This window comes from Telopea speciosissima, chromosome 8 (assembly GCF_018873765.1).
Source record: "Telopea speciosissima isolate NSW1024214 ecotype Mountain lineage chromosome 8, Tspe_v1, whole genome shotgun sequence".
Taxonomy (NCBI): domain Eukaryota; kingdom Viridiplantae; phylum Streptophyta; class Magnoliopsida; order Proteales; family Proteaceae; genus Telopea; species Telopea speciosissima.
In genome coordinates, this window is record NC_057923.1 from 57,202,756 (window position 1) to 57,228,293 (window position 25,538).

General features: G+C 39.9%; 1 protein-coding gene across 3 annotated transcripts in view; it reads left to right on the forward strand.

Annotated features, from left to right (window-relative positions):
* The window catches only part of LOC122671615 (DNA repair protein RAD5A), a 60,885-nt gene that overhangs the window by 25,830 nt on the left and 9,517 nt on the right, over positions 1–25,538 (forward strand). For all 3 annotated transcript variants that reach the window (XM_043868945.1, XM_043868946.1, XM_043868947.1), the window contains 3 exons: positions 8,414–8,536; positions 8,628–8,727; positions 8,823–8,935. In XM_043868945.1, the coding sequence (XP_043724880.1) occupies positions 8,414–8,536; positions 8,628–8,727; positions 8,823–8,935 (336 nt within the window). The remainder of the gene's footprint in view (positions 1–8,413; positions 8,537–8,627; positions 8,728–8,822; positions 8,936–25,538) is intronic.

Sequence of the window (25,538 nt, forward strand, 5' to 3'; positions counted from 1 at the left end):
CCACGTGTACTACTACACGTGAGGGGGAGATTATGTACAGTACACCTGCAGACATTGTAGAAGCAGAACTTGCAAGAACACTTGGTGCAAAACATAGAAGATCAGAGTTTCCACCATTGCCATTGGGTATCTCCTTTGTTATTGGGTTGAGTTTGCCGTAAGGGGGAAATTGAGGTATTAATGTATTGAAGATGTTTGGTTATTGCTTGCTTATATGAGGTTCTACAGTTAGGTTGATTTTTTCCGCTGCTTGATCTTTTCTGCTGCTTGATTCATCTGTTTGCTATCCTAGTTACTTATCTTCAAGATTATCATTCAGAGATTCATCACTGGACAACCCTAGAAGATTGGTGAAAGTTGCCTTTTTTGGAAGACATTCCAGTCCCGGTTTGCTGATCAAATCTGCCTAAGTTTTGAAGATCTATTTTTTCAAGTTCTTGAAGGTTTATTTGGGAGCTGCATTCATATGTCAAGCTGGATTCCGCTACAACTTAGTTTTTTCCCATTTTGTTCAAGTTGGGCATTAGTGCCTTGCATGCGCCAACTTGAGAGGGAGTGTTAGCATTACTATGGAGTTTTTTTTTTATTTAGTTCAAGCTGGATTTTCCTTCTTCTCTTATTTGTATAATCCAGCTTGAGGGGGAGTGTTGGAATACGTAATCCAGAATACCATAGGGGTATTTTGGTCCTTTTGGGGTAGTTTTATTCCTATGTTATTATGTTTAAGTGACTGCTCTTATAGAGTCAGCTAGTTAGGGGTAATTATGTCTACAGTTGGCTATGTGGGTTTTAGTCCCACATCGCCTAGTTCAGTCCTTTGTAACTTTCCCCTCTATTATAAATAGAGGGACTTACCTATCCATGAAAACAAGTCATTCCATTCTCTCATTCTCTCTTTCTAACTCACGATTCTGCCAACACATATTGAGGTAGACTATCATTTTATTCGTGAGAAGATGCAGAATGGGCTAATTTTTCCTAGTCATGGTAGAACTGGAGAGCAACTGGCATATGTGTTTACAAAGCCTTTGGGTAGTGGGCGAATTGATTATATTTGTAACAAGCTGGGCATGATAGATATATATGCTCCAGCTTGAGGGGGAGTGTTAGATATTAGTTTATTATAAGCCTTCTTAGCTTTAAAGTTATGTAGGGTAGTCTTTTATTGTTTTACCCCTATTCTTATGTTTATATTGTAAACCCTTTTCTCTATGAAAGTAATTGAATAGCTCTACGATTGAGATAGCTCTTCTTCTCTTCTCTTCACTCTCTACTTTCAAAACTACAGTATAGAACTAACTTCGGGATTGGGCACAGTATGAAAGATCTTTTAGAAGCACATATTCCTCAAGGGGGCGATTGGGACATAGACATAGGGGTCTTTATGACACAATCAATAATTCGATTCATTTTCAATTAGGCCCTCCCAAGGGCAGGTTCTTACGCATTACTCACCCGTCCGTCACTGGAGGGTCTCTTAACACCTTTTTTCTTCTCATCGGAGTTATTTCACAAAGACTTGCCATGGAAGGAAGAAGGGGCCATGATATATCTGATCCATGTATAATATCATAAAAAATAGATAAAATTTTTTTGACTGCTACTTAGTATCAGCAATAGGCTGAAAAAGTATCTAAAAGGGTGAAATTTAGATATTTGCACAAGACGTACTTCTATTTATCGACAATATCTTCCGTTTCGTCCAAGCAGGATCTAAAGTATCCGCTTTATTAGATAGAATGCCTTCTACTGCAAGGAACTAAAACTCGGGTCTCAATACCAACTTGGCCCTTGGAAAAATCGAGTTGAGTCTTGATCTTGTCGAGTTGGTGCATTTTTTTTCCGACTCGGAGCCTCAACTCGGTGGGTTTTAGACCTAGTTTGGGTCTGAAACTTGGTATTCAACCTATTTTAGGCTATTTAAACACAATGTCACTATTAGATTTTGCAAAAACAAAGTCCAAATATGAGTTTCAATTCGGACCATAGGTTGGTAGGCGATGACGTACTAAAATACCCTACTCTACACATAATTTAGTAATAGAAAGCAAGCAAAACATTCAACTAATAATTAAACAACTTAAATAAGAATTAGAAATGTTAAAGTGATACATCAAACTGTTTAACAGTGTTACAACTATCATCACATAAAAAGTGCCTTTGAATCAAGTATTCAGACCCCACTAGTGTCACATAGTCTTCCCATGACATAGTGTTGCTGTAATGTTGCATATAGTGCTCCATAGTAAGCATATTAGAGTTCTGTCGAGTTAGGTAAGTAAATACATAGTAGATGGGTCATTTCCATGGGTCAACCTGAGATCTCGACCCGAGATCCGAGATCTTACTGAGATATGTTGAGTTCTATCGAGTTAGGTAAGTAAATACATAGTAGAAGGGTCATTTCCATGGGTTAACCCGAGATCTCGCCGAGATATTGCACTTTTATGTACCGTATGCCATCTCGTCTCGGTTTCTCAGAAAATCGAGAAACTCGCCGCGATCTCGCCGAGTCGAGACGAGTTTTAGAACTATGTTCCCATGACATAGTGTTGCTGTAATGTTGCATATAGTGCTCCACAACAAGCATATAAGAGTTCTGTCGAGTTAGGTAAGTAAATACATAGTAGATGGGTCATTTCCATGGGTCAACCCAAGATGTCGACCCGAGTTCCGAGATCTTACCGAGATATGTTGAGTTCTGTTGAGTTAGGTAAGTAAATACATAGTAGAAGGGTCATTTCCATGGGTCAACCCGAGATCTCGATCCAAGATCCGAGATCTTGGCGAGATATTGCACTTTTATGCATGGTATAAAATCTCGCGAAATATCGGCGATATATCGCCATATTTCGTGAATCTCGATATGTCCGAGATACGAAACACTTCCGAAACATAAAAATACACTATCTCGTCGATATATCGTGCTATATCGACGATCTCGCGATATATCGTGAGATCTCACGATATATCGCGAGATATTGTAAAAGTGACAAATAGTGTCACATTAAGAGCCTTATAATTCCATATTTCGCAGCTCTTGGTCGATATTTCGACCGAGAGCTGCTGAAATTCAAATTTTCTCTCTTCTTCCTCCCTTCCAAGCCTCATCCAAGCATTGTTGAAGCTCCTTGTCGCCTGGAAGACGTCGGAGGGTCATCTAAGCTCATCATCCAAGCCTATTTTCATTATTTAAGGTAAATTCTATTTCTCTAAAACTATTTTTTTAAAAAAAATTTTGTACAAATGTTGTTGGATGTTGATGATATTAATATATGTTAGACACCGGAGGCCGATCTACGACCTTACGGTGTCAAATTTTTTCCCATATGTATTTTTTTTATTTTTTTTCTGGTTTTAAAAATTCATTTTCCTATAACTAAAATAGGAAATAATTAGGGGTAATATGACTTAGATGGTAATGAATTAAATATATGTTAGACACCAATGGCCGATCTACGGCTTCACAGTGTCGGATTTATTTTTCTGCTCTTAAATAATTCTTTTAATTTTTGAAAATTAAGAAAAATATATAAAAAATAAAAAAAACAGAAATAAATAAGGAAAAATATGAGTTTTAAGTTTAAAAAATAATGAAAAAATATGAAAGTTATTTCTATATGTTTTGAGATGCATTACATGTATATTATGTTTACTAATTTTTGGTTTTGTTGTGTTAGGTCAATACTTATATTAACATTATATATAAAAAATTGGTTTTAATTATGTGAAAAATATAAGGGTTAGGGGAAAAATATTAAATAACTATACAAGTGTATTAGTAATCTAAAAGTGTCAATTGAAGTGCATCTACATTAAGTTTTTTAATTATTTGTGTTACATTGCATTAAACAAGTATCATTATGGCGGATCGTGATAGACAACGTGCGAAGGGCAAGCAAAAGGTGGGGGAAAGTAGTCAACAAAAGGGGCGGAGGGAACAAAGAGAACAGAGGGAACAAGAGAGACCAAAGCCAAAGATAAAGGTGACATTGCATGGTTACATGGTACTCCCATTGATGGGGATAAGAGAAAATCTATATGTAACTATTGTCACATGCAATTTATGGGAGGTGGGTCCAGTAGACTTAAACAACATCTGACTGGAGGATCTAAAGATGTTGTAGGTTGTCATATGGTCCCTACTGAAGTAGCCAGGGAGATTGGTGATAGTTTGAGGGGAAGAAAGAAGAGGAAGGCTGACAAGCAAAGGATAAGAGAACAACTTGAGGATACAGTGAGGAGTTCGATGGGAGGAGGAAGACGATACAATGATGATGATGATGATGATGATGACTCCTCCTCTGATGATGATGACATTGCAGTACCTGATGACATACAAACAGCAGAGGAGGCTAGGGATTTTAGGCGGACTGTTTCAAGGAGCAGAGTAAGTTTTCAAGATGATCAGCAGAGACAAAGAGTAGGGGGGTAGTGGAGGAGCTGGCAGTTCTGGAGGTCCTAGAACTTTGAATCCTTTTAAAAGATCACAAAGTGTGAGGGCAACCCCAACACCTCTACCAGATCAGTACCACCATCAACATCTCGATCCTAAATTGCATAAGAAGAAAGGAAGCACAACCCGTAATCAAAGGAGCATGGAAGGGGATGAAGGGATTGGTTAAAGAATCAATAGCTAAGTGGATGCTATACCATACCATCCCAGCAAACACTGCACAAGGCCCCCATTATGATACCATGATAGATACCATTGCAGAGGCTGGCCCAGGATTCAAGGGCCCCACCCCATATGAGGTAATGAATGTTTATCTACCTCAACAAAAGAGTGAGATTGATGAGTACATTAGTGAGATGAGGAATATGTGGGAGACATATGGGGTGACTATAATGGCAGATGGATGGACTGGCCTCTAGAAAGTCCATCATCAATTTCATGGTTTATTGTGATGGGAGGGACAGTGTTCCTCAATCTGTGGATGCATCCAAAGAGATAAAGGATGCAAAATATATTTACTGATTGTTAAAGGAAGTAGTGGAAAAAGATGTGGGTATTGAGAATGTTGTCCAGATTGTAACGGACAATGGAAGTAACTTCAAGCTGGCCGGTGAGAAGATGATGAACAATAGTAAGTACTGGCTCTTCTGGACTCCTTGTGCAGCCCATTGCATTGACTTAATGCTAAAAGATATGGGAAAGTTAAAGTTGGTGAAGACTGTGGTTGAAAGTGCAAGACAAGTCACCAACTTTGTATACAACCACTCCTATGCACTCAATCTATTGAGGGAAAAATGAGGGGGTGACTTGGTTAGGCCTGGCATCACAAGATTTGCCACCAACTACATTGCTCTCAAAAGCATTGAGACAAAGAAGGCGGGTTGAGAAGCATGTTTGCTTCGAGGAGTGGTTTGAATGGAAGGGTTCCAAGCTCGCAAATGGGAGGGAAGCACAAACAACGATGTCATCTCGAGGACTTCCGGACCAAACTAAGCAAAGTGGTGAAAGTTTTAGAGCCGTAGTTAAAGTTCTACACGTTGTCGACTCCGCTCTCGAAGGGCCCAACCATGCCAGTCCTATATCGCAATAAACTGATGAAAGATAGTGTCTATAGTGTCTCGCAGAGCAAACACTTCTTAGATATCATAAATGCTCATTGGGAGAATCAACTTATGCATCCACGCATAAAATGGTGAGTAAATTTGTTTTATGTTTACTAATTCATAGTATTATTATTTACTAATTACCTATGCATTTGACAATACCTCTATTCTATATGTCATATTTCAAGATACTACTTGAACCCTAAGTATCAATATAACAATAGGCTTGGGTTGGAAACTCAACTTATTGATGAAACAAGTAGTGAAGAAGTTGGAGCGGATGGTGCACTACAAGCAATTTGCAACAATGAAGTGAGTTCATTTGGAAACTCAACTTGTTCATGCGTTCAAATAAGTAGTGAAGAAGTACTTACTAATTTTCCACATGGGTGTAGATCAAGGTATTTAGGGATGCATTGGGAAGTTTTGGAACCGAGGTCGCGATACAAGGCAGAAGCACGTGATGATGCTTGGTAATTCTTTTAAGTTTTAAATTACATATGTATTGAAATTTGAAAGTTGAAAGTTGAAACAAAGATTTGACACATGTCTTTTTGTTGTAAACTTGTAATGCATTGAATGGTGGGTGTTGTATGGGAATCGGCTGAAAACTTAAGAAGAATAGCAATTAAAGTCCTCGCCCAAACATGTTCGCATCCTGGTTGTGAGAGGAACCGGAGTACCTTTGCACTCATCCACTCCAAGAGGCGCAACAGATTGGGGTCTCAACGTTTATCTGACATGGTGTATGTGCACTACAACTTGAGGCTGAAACTGCAACACATACGCATGGGACATGTGGGACAGAGGGGCACCATTGATCTAGCTGACATCTTTCAAGTTGACTCAGACGATGAGGACCCTATTGTGGATTGGGTGAGGGATAGAGGTGAGCCAGTGTTGGATGAGGAGGGAGGTAGGCCCGACCCCATGATAGCTTCTGAGATTGGTGCTGATGTGGACGAGTATATGGCTGACGAGGGTCAGATACATGCAAGGGAAGCCTCACCCATACCATTCCAGCCCACTGGTGGCAATGTTGCTGATGATGAAGACTGGTCTAAGTCCTCAAATGATGATGATGATGATGGTAATGATGGTGATGCTGGTGGTGGTGGTGGTGATGGTGATGCTGGTGGTGGTGATGGTGATGCTGGTGGTGGTGATGTTGGTGGTGGTGATGCTGGTGAAGAATTTGACAGCATGCGAGAGCGTTATGTGGTAGGCCAGGAGGCCCAGGATACGGCACCTGTAGAGCCACTCCGATTCACTGGAGAGACACAGTTTGATCATGCCACACAAGATACGGACCACGGAGCACGTGCCCCCGCACCCCCACCCTCGAGAGGCCCCCTACATACATACAACAGGAAGCGTAGGGGTCGACAAACACAGTTGCAACCTGATCACATGGACATTGATAACCTATCTAGCTCTGTTGGTGGTTTGAGTATGGGTGATAGGGAGGGAGGACCGACTGGACATTGGCGTGCCCCATCTTTTGACGCACATGCCACTCCATTGGCATCGGATTATGATGCATCACAACCTTACGGTGGATATGGATATGGATATGGATCATCATCATATGGGCAGTTTAGTGGGGTAGGGGACTATGACTACCAGTCCCAGTCCCAGGGACATACTGGATCATCTTTTGTAGATAACATCTTTGCATACCCTAGCGGGCCTAGCTACCAACCTCACCAGCCATACATGCAGCCAATGCCATCGCCTCTTGCGCCGGCGCCAACATCATATCATAGTGGATCATCTGTTTCACGGACTGGATCGATTGGTAACCCTAGTTTATATCCTAGGATAGGTTACCTACAGTATGTTGATGATTCCATTTACTCAACACTTGTGGATGACTACACTCGTTTCTTCTCCGATTCTATACCGTGGTCCACATATGTCCTTCAAACAGAGAGCAATGGACGTCGACTCCAGCGAGGCATGAGTGGGATTGATCCAGGGAGGCACAGTAACTACTATTAGCAGTTTAGCACTTGTAATTTGTAACTTAAGTTGTGATTTCATTAATCCATGTGTATTTAACTATTTATACATTAGGGTCGGCGACCGTATGTCAATCAAGGGTGCAAGCCCAAAACACCAATTTGAATTCACATTTTTACAATTTTATGGTTTAAATGTGTTTATTAAGCTTAAATAAGGCTGTCCATGAAGTTTCAGGCCTAGATATGGCCAAATACCCCCCGAGATGGACCCCCGAAATATTGCAGAAAAAATGCAATATCTCGGGCATATTTCGCGATATCTCGGATATTTCGGATATCTCGGTAGGCCCGAGATACCGATATATCGCGAGATATAGTACTATGCTTTTATGTACTGTATGCCATCTCGTCTCGGTTTCTCAGAAAACCGAGAAACTCGTCGAGATCTTGCCGAGTTGATACGAGTTTTAGAACTATGTTCTGCTGTGGGTTATCAATCTACTCTTAGTACAGAAATGGGTTCTTTGAAGAAAGATAACATTGATTCCTATTTGCTTTATAGAAAGAAGAGATCAATGAACTTCTATGAAATGGTTTCACGGGATTCAGCCAATTATCTCGATCGTGGGATATCATTGAGAAATAATGTGATGATTGATGAATCAAAAACTTTCAATTGGAACTTCTTTTGTCAATTAGTGTCATTTGGTATTTTTTCTTATCCCTTATCCTCAGGTATTTCCTTATTTTTTCTCATTTTCTTCTGATATAAGTTTCTGGCCCATGACTCTTCTTTTTGTCTGTGTACATGTGCATGTGTGTATGTTTTTGTGGAATTGAGGTAAATTTGCAAGTTGACCTTTTTAAAAATAAAACTTTGTACCTTCTAGGTGGTATAAACTCGTTCAAAAGCCTTTTGAGGAGGGTGATGAGCGAGGATTGAAGCTGGTCCAGTCTGTATTAAGGCCAATCATGTTAAGACGAACAAAGTTTACCACGGATAGAGAGGGCAGGTAAGCAAACTGGCAGCTTCCCATTTAGCTCCTCAGTAATTTTTTTCCCCTGGTTATGCATTATTTTCTTATCATTTTTTATCCTTAACAGGCCAATTCTGGTTCTCCCTCCAGCCGATGTTCAGGTAATTTATTGTGAACTCACAGCAGCTGAGAAGGACTTTTATGAAGCTCTTTTTAAAAGATCAAAGGTACCCTCCGACTGAATTAATTAAGGTGGTTGTACCTTTCACTGATTTTACTATAGTTGCTTTTTTTACTTATGTATTCCTGGTCTACCTTTCAGGTGAAGTTTGACCAGTTTGTTGAGGGAGGACGAATCCTCCATAATTATGCTTCCATTTTGGAGTTACTTTTGCGTCTTCGCCAATGCTGTGACCATCCATTTCTCGTGATGAGGTTTGCTTCAGAGTTTTCCTTATGATGCCTTTTTCTGTTGCATGATGATATGCTACCAAGAAAGTGGAAGATTCATGATACATCACAGAAGCCACTACCTCTATCTATAACATGTTTATGTGAAGTCTCTGAAACTCTATGGTGTTTTTATTATAGCACATTTATGCCGTTAAGCCTCACAATGTTCATGGTGGTGCTGTTAGTGGTATATAGTTGGTTGAGTTGTTACTTTTATCGAGTTCATTATATAGATTTAGCTCGAATAAGGGAATTTAATAGAGGGGGATCTTCTCAAAGGTACTCTTGGAGTTGCTGGACCTGTAGCTGAGAGGTTACTTTGGATTTGTTTAGTTCATTGGGGCCTGGTTCCTCTTGTGTGTGTGTTGGGGATTTAATTGGGGTTGTCCAGCTGTATTTTTGCTGGACTTTCTTGCTTTATGAGTAATTTTAAAAGTTGAATAGTTTGGATTTTCTAAATTCAAACTACCAACAAAAGGAAATACAATGAAATATGGCAGTAACCCCAGCTTTCCAACAATCAAGTGAAAGTGCGGCTTTGGTGAAAATGTCTGCAAGCTGATCATCAGACCGAACAAAAGGAGTAGAGATCACCTGGAAAATAATTTTTTCGTGAACAAAATGGCAATCTGCCTTTGTGTGCTTCATCCTCTCATGAAACACTGGATTTGTGGCAATCTTTTTGATAGCTGCTTGATTGTCGCAATGGAAAGGCATCGGAGAAGAGACTGTGATGCCGAGATTAGATTACAGAGATCGGAGCCACATTAACTCACAAGTGGCATGGGCCATCGAGTGATATTCAGATTCGGCAGATGATCGAGCAACTACCGACTGTTTTTTACTCTTCCAAGTAACAAGGTTACCCCCAACGAACATGCAGTAGCCAGATGTAGACTGACGATCGTCATGCGCACCAGCCCAATCTGCATCACAGTGCCCATGAATATCCAGGTAACCATGATTAACGAAGAACGACCTGTCCCGGAGATTGCTTGAGATAATGAAGGACCTGAAGCACGCACCATAATGATGGACAAAAAGAGTTTGCATAAACTGACTAAGCATGCTGATAGCATATGAAATGTCCGGCTGAGTAACAGTGAGATACAAAAGCTTGCTAACCACCCTTTGATAAGTCTTTTGCTTTTGCAATAGAGGTGAGATAGTATCATGAAGACTATTATTCTCCTCAATAGGAGTGGAAGCAGGTTTTGCTCCAAGAAGACCTGTCTCATCCAGAAGGTCATGAACATACTCTCTTTGGGAGATAGCAATGCCTTTAGCAGAGCGAGCAACTTCAACGCCCAAAAAATACATCAAGGACCCCAAATCTTTAATGTCAAACTTGCTGGCCAAAAATGAATTTGTCTTCATGATGTGCTCAGGATCATCTCCAGTTAGGATTATGTCATCAACATAAACTAGAAGCACTGTAGTATTACGTGCTATCATGCCAAAGAATACCGAATAATCAAGAGCATTGCATTGAAAACCGAACTGAAACAAAGCATCACTAAGCTTCTCAAACCATGCACGGGGAGATTTCTTGAGGCCATAAATTGCCTTATGTAAACGACAACCATAGCCAGCAGGAAAATCAATGTAATTTCCCCGGAGAATGTCCATATAAATCTCCTCATTTAAAAGATTGTGAAGAAAGGCATTCTTAACATCTAACTAATATAACGACCACGACTTATGGACTGCAATAGATGAAAGAACTCAGACTGAATTAAGTTTTGCAACTGGAGCAAATGTCTCCTGATAATCAACACCTTCAATTTGGTGATAGCCCTGTACAACCAACCGAGCTTTATACTTTTCTATAGAGTCGTCAGGACGATGTTTTACAGTGAGCACCCATCGGCAGCCAACAACATTGCTACTATCAGGCACGGGAGTAATAGACCATGTATGTGTTTTTTCAGAGCACCCATCTCACTTTCCATTGCCTCTTTCTACTTAGGATCAGCCAATGCATCGGAAACCTTTGAAGGAATTTTAACAAAAGAAACCATTGCAAGAAAACCTTTCAAGGAATGAGATAAAGCATGATAAGAAACAAAATACACTCAATTGGATGATGAGTTCTTAGTCCTTTTCTTACCGCAACAGGGAGATCATTAGAAGAAATGATGGGAGCTGCACCAATGAAGAAGAGAGTGGATGGTGATCACTCGTAGCAGCAGGGACAACATGGGTAGCAGGAGTATCTGCAACATGGCATCGTTGAGTATATACCTGAATAGGTGGAGGTAATGTAGCTCTAAATAGGAGAAGGATCCTACTAGAGGCCAAGCAACAGGATCAAAAGGGGCTGCTGCCTGCTGGTTCGAATGGGCAGAATTAGGGTTCTTAGGTCAATTTCTAGGGTTAGGCTTGGGGGAATGGGGTAATTCTTATATGGTTTTAATAGGCAGGTCTAGGGGAAGCTATTAATGTAGGATTGATTAGGTTTAGATAAGGATTTGAAATTTCAGAAATTAGGGTTAGGGTTTCGGGTTTTGGGAAATAGGAAAACAGTCAAAACTAGGGTTTAAAAAGGGATTTTGGGGCAGGGCATTGGATCGAATGTAGGGGACAGTGGGAGGGAGGTTCGAACCAAATTTAGTTGGATTTGAGTGGTTGGAAGTATTGGTTCTGGAATTTAGGGTTTTTGGAGAATTAATGAATGATGAGGAATTAGAGTTTTGAGGGGAGACTGGGCCTAGGGTTCTGGTCGAGTGGAATGGTTAATGAGTAGGAGCTGTGGTTGAATTTTGATGGTAAACTAATTGGGGATTTGGCCTAGACAGAATTATGAATGCTAGAGTTTGTGGGAATCGATGGGAATTAATGGAAGCTTAGGGTTTTGATGGGATTCAAATAAAACAAAGGGGATCGATGGGGGTTGGGATTGGAGGGATAGAAGAAGAAACTTGAAGTTGCAGCAAGTCTTCAATGGAGGCAGCAGCTCTGTGATAGAAGGATAGAACCACCTTCTAGCTGTAGAGGATCCTCCCAGCCGTCACGGCATAAGGAGTCGTAGGAAATCCACCTACCCTTCCACCTTGATAGAACCACAAGGCAAACACTCACAAGGAGCAGCAGCAGCAACAATCAGCAGTAGCGCAATTTTGTTTTTTTAAATTCATAAACTGTGGGGGAGCCTCCTGCGATTTAATCTTTTATAATAAAGGCCATAGGCCAAAACCTATTACAATTTAAACACTTCCTTCATAAATCATGGAAGGGTGTAGCTAAACTTAAAAACTTAAAGTAAAAAGACCTAATTGTCCCTACTAACTTAAATTAAAAGACACTTAAGTAAATCACTTAAATTGAACCAATTGGATGCAACCAATTTGAACCGGTTCAATTTAAAAACAGAAAAATAAACTAAGTATAGAAAATGCTAAAAATGCAAACCTAATTTATGGCTCCCAACCTAAGCCCTCAGTTCAGGGCTTTTTCTTCTTCTTCTTCTTCTTCCTTCGGGTGTGGCCACTTGGTGTTGCATCAGCAGGATTTGTAGTAGTAGTAGTAATAGAAGAATACTGAATACGATGGAGTGGACACCAAAGAATCAACCAAAAATGGAAGAGAGTCTCCAATGGAGGGAGATGGGAGTGGGACAGATCTACCTCCTGGAGAAAAGATAGGTAATCTTCAAAAAATGCGACATCTTTGGACACAAACTTCTTTTTCAGGGATGGACAATGACATCTATATCCCTTTTGAGAGGGAGAATATCCAAGAAAAATACACTTCAACAATTGAGGACCTATTTGTCACGATGAGTATCCAACACCTGAACAAAGGCCATACATCCAAACACTTTGGGAGGTAAGGAGAATAGTGTATGTACAGGTTTAAGGAATTGTAAAGGGTATTTTCAGTAAGAGTAGTAGACATTCGGTTTATCATATTAGTAGCAGTTAGGACAGCAACAACAACAGCAACTCAGCCTTATCCCAACTAAATGGGGTTGGCTGTATGATCCTTGCCCTCCAATCAGCTCTATTTGAGGTCATACTTGACATAAGGCCTAAGCTATGCATGTCTTTCCTCACCACTTCTCCTAGAGTCAGTTTAGGTCTGCCCTTGGCTCTTTTAGTTCCTTCAATCTGAATAATCACTCCTCCATATTGGAGCATCCAAAGGCCTCCATTGAACATGTCCATGCCACCTCAAACGACTTTCTCGTAGCTTATCATGTATTGGAACTATTCCCAAATCAGCTATAATATGATCATTCCTTACTTTATCCTTACTAGTTTTTCCACTCATCTATCTCAACATCCTCATCTCCGTTACACTCAGTTTATCTATATGATGCTTCTTAACTGCCCAACATGCTGCACCATACATTATAGCCGGTCATATGAATTTCCTGTAAAATTCCTGTAAGTTTTAAAACAATATGCTGATCACACAACACTCTGGATACATCTCTCCACTTCATCCATCCTAATTTAATTCTCTGTGAAACATAACCCTCAAAAGTAAAGATCGGGTAACGTTAAGAAGGGGACGGTTTTTTTTTCTCTCAGGTACACCATTCTGTTGAGGTGTATTAGTACAAGAAAATTGAATTTCTACTCTATGTTCATCTAAGAAACAACAAAGGCTGTTGGTTTTATGTTTTCCTTCCTGATCAGCATCACAGCATGATTTGGTTTTCATTCCAAACTGAGTTTCCACCATTTTGTAAAAGGTCTGAAAAATTGAAGGAGCCTCATAGCAACTTTTTATTAAGAACAACCATGTGGTTCGGGAAAAATCATCAATAAATAACATGAAATAACGATACCCAAAAAGAGAAGTATTCGGAAATGGTCCGAAGACATCAGAATGTACTAACTGAAAGATAGAATCAGTTTTATTCACGCTTAAAGGATAATTGGTTTTATAATGCTTGGACAACTGACATGTTTCACAAGACAATTGAGAACCTTTAATTGACTCAAACAACTTAGGAAATAAAAACAAAGACAATGAAAAGACATATGACCCAGTCGTGTATGCCATAACAATAGCTGAGCATTAGCTTTATATACCACTTTGCTCGAGCAAGCAGTGGAAGAGTGTTTTTCAAGGATGTAGAGGCCAACCTACTGACGACCACCACCAATCCTTTTCCCTGCTATCATGTACTGAAAGATAAAATAAGATGGGAAAAAAAGTTATACTATAGTTATGATGTTTGGCAAATTGGTTGACAAACAATATTGGAGGAAATGATTGAACATGATTAACAGATGAAAGAGGAAACGAAGAGGATAAATGTTAAGTACCCTTACCGGTAACCTGAGAAATGGACCCATCAACATTCAGCAAGTTTAACCACCCCCCCCCCCCCAAGAAATAGGAACAAATGAAGAAAATCCCTCACGCTTACCTGTCATATGATCAGTAGCTCCTGAGTCTATAAGCCAAGAGCTAGAAGGAACAAACTGGGAATGATTAGTTGATTAATGGGTTGTAATACCTAGGATGATGCTAATAATCGGTTTCTCCAGAGAGGCTTTCAAAGAGGACAACTGAAAGATAACTTCTGGATAGCATGATCACGGGGGTCAACGGAAGCACCACCATCACTCAGAACAGTCTCCCCTTTAGTAGAAGCCAGATTTGCACTTCTTTCCTTAAATTTGGTTGGTTTCAGGTGTGGATAATGAATCCAACAATGATCTTTATTGCGCCTTGGTCTTCCACAGTGGCTGCACTTCAAGTGGTGCTTTTCTTCCTCCGTGAGGCAACAATTCTGACCTTTGTTCTAAGAAGTGCCTGATTTTATACCCTTATAACCGACAGCTAAGGAAGACTTGTCTTCTCCAGCCGGTTTGGACTTAGAGGCCCAATAAGCCTCCCCTTTAATATTGTTATAGACATTCTCAAGTGTCAGATGGTTGTCCTTAGCAAGAATTGAACACACTGCAACTCAAAAGTATAGGGAAGTCTAGAGAGAAATTTGAACACACGTTGCTGCTCCTTTCTGTTTCTTAGTATCTCAGGATCAGTGGTGAGAGGTTGGTAGTGATCCAACTCCTTCCACTAATATGTGAGACGGCTGAAATAATCTTCAATATACAAATTCTCTGGATCCATAATCACCTATTCTCGTTGAAGATGATAAATCCAAGCATTGTCATGCTTTGGGAATAAGTTTTCTAAACTAACTCCCAAATATCCTCAGCTGTCTTCATGAACAAATAATTTTGGCTGATCGAAGATTCCATGGAATGAAGTAATCATTTCATCACTGTAAGATTAAGACTATCCCACTCATCATAGGAGGAATCCCCTTTTGGCTTCTTCACCTTGCCATTTATATAGCCCATCAACCTTCTACTCCCAATATACATCTTAGCAGACTGAGCCCACTCAATATAATTTCTCCCATTAGGTTTCACTGTAGTAATCATCATCACAGGATTGTCATTGCGATCATTTCCAGAGCTTACTGTGTTTAGAACTTGATTTTCATTCTGGCTACCATCCATTGTTGTAGATTCAGCCTCCATCAGCAACAAGACATGATCACAAGCCTTCAACACCACAAGATCTGATCTTCAATCACAAAACTTCTCAGATCTGGTCATAATCTTCAAAAGAGTAATTGCAGGCTTTAACAGGTGTTGCGATCAAGAGCCAGATCATGCCTGCTCTGATACCATGATCTGAGAGCGAGAGACTCCCAAACCTGCAAGAGAAAGAGGATGCGAGAAAGAGAGAAAGAAGAGAGAGACGTGAGAGGGAGAGAAAGGGAGATTGCTTGAATAGGTCAATTAGATCACCATGCCTCCTATTTATTCAATTGATTAAAAAGTAAAGAGGACATAAATTCCCTTGAACATAAGACCCTAATTCCCCAAAAGTAAACTGCCCCTAGGATATAAAAACATCTCCAAAGAATCCACCGATGTTGGGGGGAAAGTGTACAGAGGAATAACAATGTCTTCTTCTTCTTCTTCAATTCACGATACTGTGCAACCGCCAACTAGCGGCAAACCAGATTTAGTAAAAAAATGAGAGAACTGTCTCCGTTTGAGTCCAAATCCAATGAAATTGTAAGATATCGTTCGTAATCCCTCACTCCCCTTGTTTTCAGTTAATACCAAACACAAACAATAAGGATTAAGAGGGAGATAAGGCCTGCAATTGGATTTGGCACTAGGACAAGGAACCAGATCTGAGTTTCAGTTTGAAACTCTCAATTTATAAAGTCTGAGACTTCTCAAACTTTGCAAATTCGGTAAGTATGACTCCCAAATTCTGAGAATGAAAAAAAATTAGGGAGATCTATTCAACTATGTAGGACTGTTACGGTTGTCTAAGAACAGGGCATCAAATGTGAGAAGAAAATACAAGAAGAAAGAGAAGAGTGAAGAGGAATCGTATCAGGGATATGGAAGAAGGATGAAAGCAAGAATAAAAGGAGGAAGGGACGATCGACCAACCTGGTCGCACGCAACTCGCATCTGCGGGGTTAAAACAACTTAACTTTCCATTCTACGTTGAAAGCTGTCCATTACGTTGGATTACATGCATATAAATAAAGAGAAAAGAAAAGACTCCTAATCCAATCCTGAAATGGAAATAGAAAGCAACTCAAAATGGGAAACAAAAAATAACTCAATCTAATCTCCATGTATGTAACCTAAAATAAAAGAGAATAAAATAAAATAAAAAAGTGTAAGATCAACCCAAATTAATGCCTAAATATCCTTTGTCAACCAGTCCTTGAAAAACAAATGTCTGTTGTCTATGAGAAGGCTTTAGGGTACACAAATTTCTATCACAATCAACTACACCCTTTCACGTTTATAACCATTGTCGACCAACTTTAATGATACGTTTGGAAGAATCAAACATTCATAACAAGTAGCATCAAAATATTGAGAAATTGAAAATTCGATGAAGACACCGCCTTCAGATTCAATGATAATCTCATTTGTATTTGGCAACATTTCCACCATGGACTGCAAAACAAAATTCTCACTTCACCCTTCTATGATTACACTAGCAGTTTTCCATTGGGCAAGCGAACTCTAGTCTTGAAAATGTAGGTATAAATGGTCAGGTTAGGCTTAGCTCTGACACCAAATAATGCAACCCGTGTTCGAAACCCTAGTTTTGGGTTGCTATGGGTTCACCCAAACAAATAAAACCCAATTATAAGGAGCAATGGCAATTCTGTAAAAACTGCGAGCAACTTAGTATCCCTTTGGAAGAACTTAACAGATTTAAGATCAAATGGGTAAATGAGTTCAGAGTATAAAGGGTTTTTTTTCTGTAATTTTATGAAATAAGGGGTTATGTGCAAATTCATAACAATGTTGTCTTCTTCAACTCACTATACTGAGCAACCAACAATAAATCAGATTTAGCAAAAATGAGAGAAATGTCTCCCTTTGAGTCCAAATCCAATGAAATTGTAGGATAGGGTTCGTAATCCCCTACCCCCTTGTTTTCAGTTAATACCAAGAGCAAACAGTAAGGGTTAAGAGGGAGATAAGGCCTGCAATTGGATTTGGTGGTAAGGGCCGTTAGGCAAGGAACAATATCTGAGTTTTAGTTTGAAACTCTCAATTTATGAAGTCTGAAGGTCTCAAAATTTGCAACTTGGGTCGCCCTAGGGTAAGTATATGACTCCCAAATTCTGAGAATGAAAGAGGAAGAATTAGGGAGATCTATTCAATTGTGTACGGCTGTTATTGTCGTCTAAGCACAGGGCATTGAATATGAGAAGAAAATACAAGAATAAAGGAGAAAAAGCAAGGGAAGAGTGAAGCGTACTTTCCTTAAGGTATTTGAATGCCCCGAATGTTTGTAGACCGGGTTGACCTTTACGTTCTCACCTCCAAGATAAAACAACTCCAATCACAAATGGCAGCACTCCAAGTGTGATTACAATCGAGAGTATCCGAAGGTAATACTCAGTAATCCAAAAGAAAGAAAAAGGAATAAAAACAGAGTGTGATAACACTATTTGAAAGAGAGAGCAGAAAACACTTGCATGGTTTTTTGTGATTTTTGAAGTCCAACTAGCCTTTTGTATTTATAGGCATACATGTGACTGTACGTATGGATGTGTCTTTACACATTACTATACATGTACAGGTATGTATCACCCTATATACAGAACCCCCTACGAATGGGTGTATGTATATTCAATGTCCCTACGTATGGGTACATGTATACATATATGTGCCTATACGTACAAGAATGAATGTATGCCTTTACAGATGTGCATGTATGTATGTCTCTTATATAAAAAATTATATAAAGTCATACCCACTCCCACATCCGTACCCGACCCCCTCCTCGGTCACGATCCGGTTCGGCTCGGCTCGATGTGAGTGTGAAAAGCACCCCGGACCCCAACCTCACTCATGGGACACGGGAGATTTCCCTTGGGAACCCTATGTCCCTTGTAACCTACATGAATACTTATAAGCTTACCATTCCACTTGTCCATAACTAATGTGAAACTAAACTTGAAGAGGTTCTTATGCCTTTTTCAAGTCTACTGTACAAGTCTGCACAAGAGGTCCATGGTTCAAGTCACCACACACACACACAAGTGCTTTCAAAACATAACAAAAGTGGAGGGAAGGGTTTTTATATTTTGAAAATTTAAAATGGAATCTTTTAAAATTTAAAATCTAACAATGCCCCACAAGTTTCAAAATATTGATAAAACGGAATAGACTACTGAGTAAATTTAGACATAGTAGGAATAATCCTGAATTAGCACTACTATACCAATCTGTATTTGATGCCTACAATACTTCTTAACGAAGCATCTACAGGAATGAGCTTAAGGCCTGTGTCATAGATCATGTGATGGACACCCAACTTATGTGGAGGAATAATCTTGAATTAGGTTCAAAAGGTACAAACAAAGTCACTAGGAGACCTGTTTAGTACTACTATACATTTGCTCATTCTGGTTAGATGGGAAAGTAGTACCACCATAATGAAATGAGGTTGAGTTATATACTCTTAATTAGCCGAATCCTACGAAATGTGGGGGTGTGTTAACTGTGGTGTACATTGGTTAACCTAAATGTATGTAGGAGGTGTGGCCGCCAGCTGATTAGAGTTTTTAAAAGGCGAACTCTTTTAACATCTAAGAGACCAAGATAGGGGACAAGGCCATATAATGTCCAATTTTATATTTTGGGGGAGGTCTCGAACGTCGACTAGTAGGATATGGATGGTGAGCTAGCCAACTACACAGATGAGGAAAGGTCCAAGAAGTCTGACTTCACTCGTACTCTGCAGCGTAGTTCATCAAACCTAGTGTAGGTTCAAGTCCAAAAGACACCTCCAACGATGTGTCTTACTATGTCTAAATTTACTTTGTAGTCTATTTCGTTTTATCGATATTTTGAAACTTGTGGGAGATTGTTGGATTTTTAGTTTTAAAAGATTCTTTTTGAATTTTCAAAAGATAAAAACCCTTCCCTCCACTTTTGTTATGTTTTAAAAGAACTTGTGTGTGTGTGGTGACTTAAACCATGGACCTCTTGTGTAGACTTGTAAAGTAGACTTGAAAAGGCATAAGAACCTCTTCAAGTTTAGTTCCACATTGGTTATGGACAAGTGAAATGGCAAGCTTACAAGTATTCATGTAGCTTACAAGGGACATAGGGTTCCCAAGGGAAGTCTCCCTTGTCCCATGAGTGAGGTTGGGGTCCGGGGTGCTTTTCACACTCGAGCTGAGCAGAGCCGAGTCGGATCGTGACCGAGGTCGGGGTCGGGTACGGGTGTGGGAGTGGGTATGACTTTATATAATTTTTTATATAAGAGACATACATGCATGTACCTTCATACATGCACATCTGTATAGACATACATTCATTCTTGTACGTATAGGTACATATGTGTATACATGTACCCATACGTAAGGATATGGAATATACATACACTCGTTCGTAGGGGGTTCTGTACATAGGGTGATATATACGTGTACATGTACAGTAATGTGTAAAGACATCCATACGTACAGTCATTTATGCCTATAAATACAGAAGGCTAGTTGGGCTTCAAAAATCACAAAAAACCATGCAAGTGTTTTCTGCTCTCTTTTTCAAACAGTGTTATCATACTCTGTTTTTATTCCTTTTTCTTTCTTTTGGATTACTGAGTATTACCTTCGAATACTCCCGATTGTAATCACACTTGGGGTGCTGCCATTTGTGATTGGAGTTGTTTTATCTTGGAGGTGAGAATGTAAAGGTCAACCCGGTTTTGCACACATTCGGGGCGTTCAAATACCTTAAGGAAAGTACGTTTTGTACGACTCAACTTGTGTTCCTGTTTGCTGTTTTGGGAGATATTAGAAGACTACCATCTTGATACTGTAAGTTACTTTTATTTTCTGTTGTTATTTTTGATTATTTCATTCGGTCATATTTTTATATATATACATACATATATTTATCACTCTCTTTTTTTTTTGGGTAAGAATATCAGATTGTGTCAAGTCCTTAATAACTATGGTGGATAACTCGACTCAACTTTTCATTCCATATTTAAATCTGTCCATTACGTTGGATTACATGCATATAAGTAAAGAAAAAAGAAAAGACTCCTGGTCCAATCTTAAAACCGAAATAAAAAGCAACTCAAACTAAGAAATGAAACAACTCAATCTGATCTCCTACGTATCTAATCCAAAATAAAACAGAATAAACTAAAATAAAAATTACAAGATCAATGTAAATTAATGCCTAAACATCCTACTGGACCAAAATCAGATTTGGATCTGGTTTGTCTTGAGCTGGGCTTCCAAACATGGTATAAAATCTCGCGAAATATCGGCGATATATCGCGATATTTCGTGAATCTCGACATGACCGAGATACTGAAACAAGGTCGAAATAAAAAGTACAATAACTGTCGATATATCGAGATATTTCGACGATATATCGTGGAACTCACGATATATCGCGAGATATCACGATATATCGCGAGATATTGTAAAGCTTAATAATAGTGTCACATTCAAAATCCTTATAAATTTCATATTTCGCAGCTCTTGGTCGATATTTCACCGAGAGCTGCTGAAAATGAAATTTTCTCTCTTCTTCCTCCCTTCCAAGCCTCATTGAAGCTCCTTGTCGCCGGGAAGACGCGTCGGAGGGTCATCTAAGCTCATCATCCAAGCCTAATTTCATTATTTAAGGTAAATTATATTTCTCTAAAACTATTTTTTTAAAAAACTTTGTACAAATGTTGTTGGATGTTGATGATATTAATATATGTTAGACACCGGAGGCCGATCTACCTCACTATGTCGAAATTTTTTCCCATATGTATTTTTTTATTTTTTTCTGGTTTTAAAAATTCATTTTCCTACAACTAAAATAGGAAATAATTAGGGCTAATATGACTTAGATGGTAATGAATTAAATATATGTTAGACACCAATGGCCGATCTACGGCTTCACGTGTCGGATTTATTTTTCTGCTCTTAAATAATTCTTTTAATTTTCGAAAATTAAGAAAAATATATAAAAATTAAAAAACAGAAATAAATAAGGAAAAATATGAGTTTTAAGTTTAAAAATAATGAAAAATATGAAAGTTATTTCTATATGTTTTGAGATGCATTACATGTATATTATGTTTACTAATTCATAGTTTTGTTGTGTTAGGTCAATACTTATATTAACATTATATATAAAAATTGGTTTTAATTTTGTGAAAAATATAAGGGTTAGGGGAAAAATATTAAATAACTATACAAGTGTATTAGTAATCTAAAAGTGTCAATTGAAGCGCATCTACATTAAGTTTTTTAATTATTGTGTTACTTACATCAAAGAAACAAGTATCATTAGGCGGATCGTGATAGACAACGTGCAGGGCAAGCAAAAGGGGGGAAAGTAGTCAACAAAGGGGGCGGACGAACAAAGAGAACAGAGGGAACAAGAGAGACCAACCAGCCAAAGATAGGGGTGATATCGCATGGTTATACGGTACTCCCATTGATGGGGATAAGAGAAAATCTATATGTAATTATTGTCACATGCAATTTATGGGAGGTGGGTCCAAGAGACTTAAACAACATCTCGATTGGAGGATCTAAAGATGTCAGAGGTGCCATATGGTCCCCACCAAGTAGCCAGGAGATTGGTGATAGTTGAGGGGAAGAAAGAAGAGGAAGGCCGACAAGCAAAGGATAAGAGAACAACTTGAGGATACAGTGAGGAGTTCGATGGGAGGAGGAAGACGATACAATGATGATGATGACTCCTCCTCCTCCTCTCGATGATGACATCATACACGATGACATACAAACAGCAGAGGAGGCTAGGATTTTAGGCGGACTGCTTCAAGGAGTAGAGGAAGTTTTCAAGATGATCACAGAGACAAAGAGTAGGGGGTAGTGGAGGAGTCGGGCAGCTGGAGGTCCTAAAACTTTGAATCCTTTTAAAAGATCACAAAGCGAGGCAACCCCAACACCTCTACCAAGATCAAGACCACCATCAACATCCGATCCTAAATTGCATAAGAAGAAAGGAAGCAAACAACCCGTAATCAAAGGAGCATGGAAGGGGATGAAGGGATTGGTTAAAGAATCAATAGCTAAGTGGATGCTATACCATACCATCCCAAAGAACATCGCACAAGGCCCCCATTATGATACCACGATAGATACCATGCAGGCGGCCCAGATTCAAGGGCCCCACCCCATATGAGGTAATGAATGTTTATCTACCTCAACAAAAGAGTGAGATTGATGAGTACATTAGTGAGATGAAGAATATGTGGGAGACATATGGGGTGACTATAATGGCAGATGGATGGTGGCCTAAAGAAAGTCCATCATCAATTTCATGGTTTATTGTGATGGGAGGACAAGTGTTCCTCAAATCGTGGATGCATCCAAAGAGATAAAGGATGCAAAATATATTTGATTGTTAAAGGAAGTAGTGGAAAAAGATGTGGTATTGAGAATGTTGTCCAGATTGTAACTGACAATGGAAGTAACTTCGCTGGCCGGTGAGAAGATGATGAACAATAATAAGTACCGGCTCTTCTCGACTCCTTGCAGCCCATTGCATTGACTTAATGCTAAAAGATATGGGAAAGTTAAAGTTGGTGAAGACGTGGTTGAAAGTGCAAGACAAGTCACAAACTTTGTATACAACCACTCCTACGCACTCAATCTATCGAGGGAAAATGTGGGGTGACTTGGTTAGGCCTGGCATCACAAGATTTGCCACCAACTACATTGCCCTCAAAAGCATTGAGACAAAGAAGGTCGGGCCGAGAAGCATGTTTGCTTCTCGAGGAGCGGTTTCAATGGAAGGGTTCCAAGACCGCAAATGGGAGGGAAGCACAAACAACGATGTCATCCGAGGACTCTGACCAAACTAAGCAAAGTGGTGAAAGTTTTAGAGCCGAGAATTCAAGTTCTACATGTTGCCGACTCCGCTCGAAGGGCCCAACCACGCCACCCTATATCTTCAATAGACTTGATGAAAGATAGTGCTCATAGTGTGGGTCCTCGCAGAGCAAACACTTCTTAGATATCATAAATGCTCATTGGGAGAATCAACTTATGCATCCACCGCATAAGGTCGGTGAGTAAATTTGTTTTATGTTTACTAATTCATAGTATTATTATTTACTAATTACCTATGCATTCGACAATACCTCTATTCTATATGTCATATTTCAGCATACTACTTCAACCCTAAGTATCAATATAACAATAGGCTTGGGTTGGAAACTCAACTTATTGATGTCGTAGAAACAAGTAGTGAAGAAGTTGGAGCCGATGGTGACTACAAGCAATTTGCAACAATGAAGTGAGTTCATTTGGAAACTCAACTTATCGATGCTTTCAAATAAGTAGTGAAGAAGTACTTACTAATTTTCCACATGGGTATAGATCAAGGTATTTAGGGATGCATGGGAAGTTTTGAACCGAGGTCGCGATACATGCAGGGAGCACGTGGTGATCTTGGTAATTCTTTTAAGTTTTAAATTACATATGTATTGAAATTTGAAAGTTGAAAGTTGAAACAACATTCGACACATGTCTTTTTGTTGTAAACTTGTAATGCAAATTGAATGGTGGGTGTAGTATGGGAATCGGCTGAAAACTTAAGAAGAATAGCAATTAAAGTCCTCGCTCAAACATGTTCTCGTCAGTTGTCAGAGAGGAACTGAGTACCTTTGCACTCATCCACTCCAAGAGGCGCAACAGATTGGGGTCTCAACGCTTATCCGACATGGTGTATGTGCACTACAACTGAGGCTGAAACCGCAACACATACGCACGGGACATGAGGGACGAGGGGCACCATTGATCTACGACATCTTCAAGTCGACTTCGAGACGATGAGGACCCTATCGTGGATTGGGTGAGGATAGAGGTGAGCCGTGTTGGATGAGGAGGGAGGTAGGTCCGACCCCACGATAGCTTCCGAGATTGGGCGCCGATGTGGGCGAGTATACGGGGGACGAGGGTCGAGATACATGCGAGGGAAGCCTCACCCATACCATTCCGTACCCACCTGGGCAATGTTGCGATGATGAAGACTGTCTAAGTCCTCAAATGATGATGATGGTGATGATGGTGATGCTTGGTGGTGGCGATGGCGATGATCGGTGGTGGTGATGTTGGTGGTGGTGATGCCGGTGAAGAATATGACTGGCATGCGAGAGCGTTATGTGGTAGGCCAGGAGGCCCGTGGATTCGGCACTGTAGACCCACTCCGATTCACCGGAGAGACACGGTTGATCATGCCACACAAGATACGGACCACTGAGCACGTGCCCCGCACCCCCACTCCTCGAAAGGCCCCCTACATACATACAACAGAAGCGTAGGGGTCGACAAACACGATTGCAACCCGATCAAATGGACATTGATAACCTATCTAGCTCGCTGGTGGTTCGAGTATGGGCGATAGGGAGGGAGGACCGACCGACATTGGCGTGCCCCATCTTTTGCGCACATGCCACTCCATTGGCATCGGATTATGGTGCATCACAACCTTACGGTGGATATGGATATGGATCATCATCATATGGGCGCTTAGTGGGGTAGGGGACTATGACTACCTCCCAGTCCCAGGGACATACTTGGATCATCTTTTGTAGATAACATCTTTGCATACCCTAGCGGACCTAGATACCAACCTCACCACCATACATGCCCAATGCCATCGCCTCCACGGCGCCAACATCATATCACGTGGATCATCTTCTTCACTGATGGATCGATTGGTAACCCTAGTTTATATCCTAGGATAGGTTACCTACGATCGTTGATGATTCCATTTACGTGACACTGTGGATGACTACACTCGCTTCTTTCTCCGATTCTATACCGTGGTCCACATATGTCATTCAAACAGAGAGCAATGGACGCGACTCGCGAGGCATGAGTGGGATTGATCCAGTGGAGGCACAAGAACTACTATTAGCAGCGTTTAGCACTTGTAATTTGTAACTTAAGTTGTGATTTCATTAATCTATGTGTATTTAACTATTTATACATTAAGGTCGGCGACCGTATGTCAATCAAGGTGCAAGCCCAAAACACCAATTTGAATTCACATTTTTACAA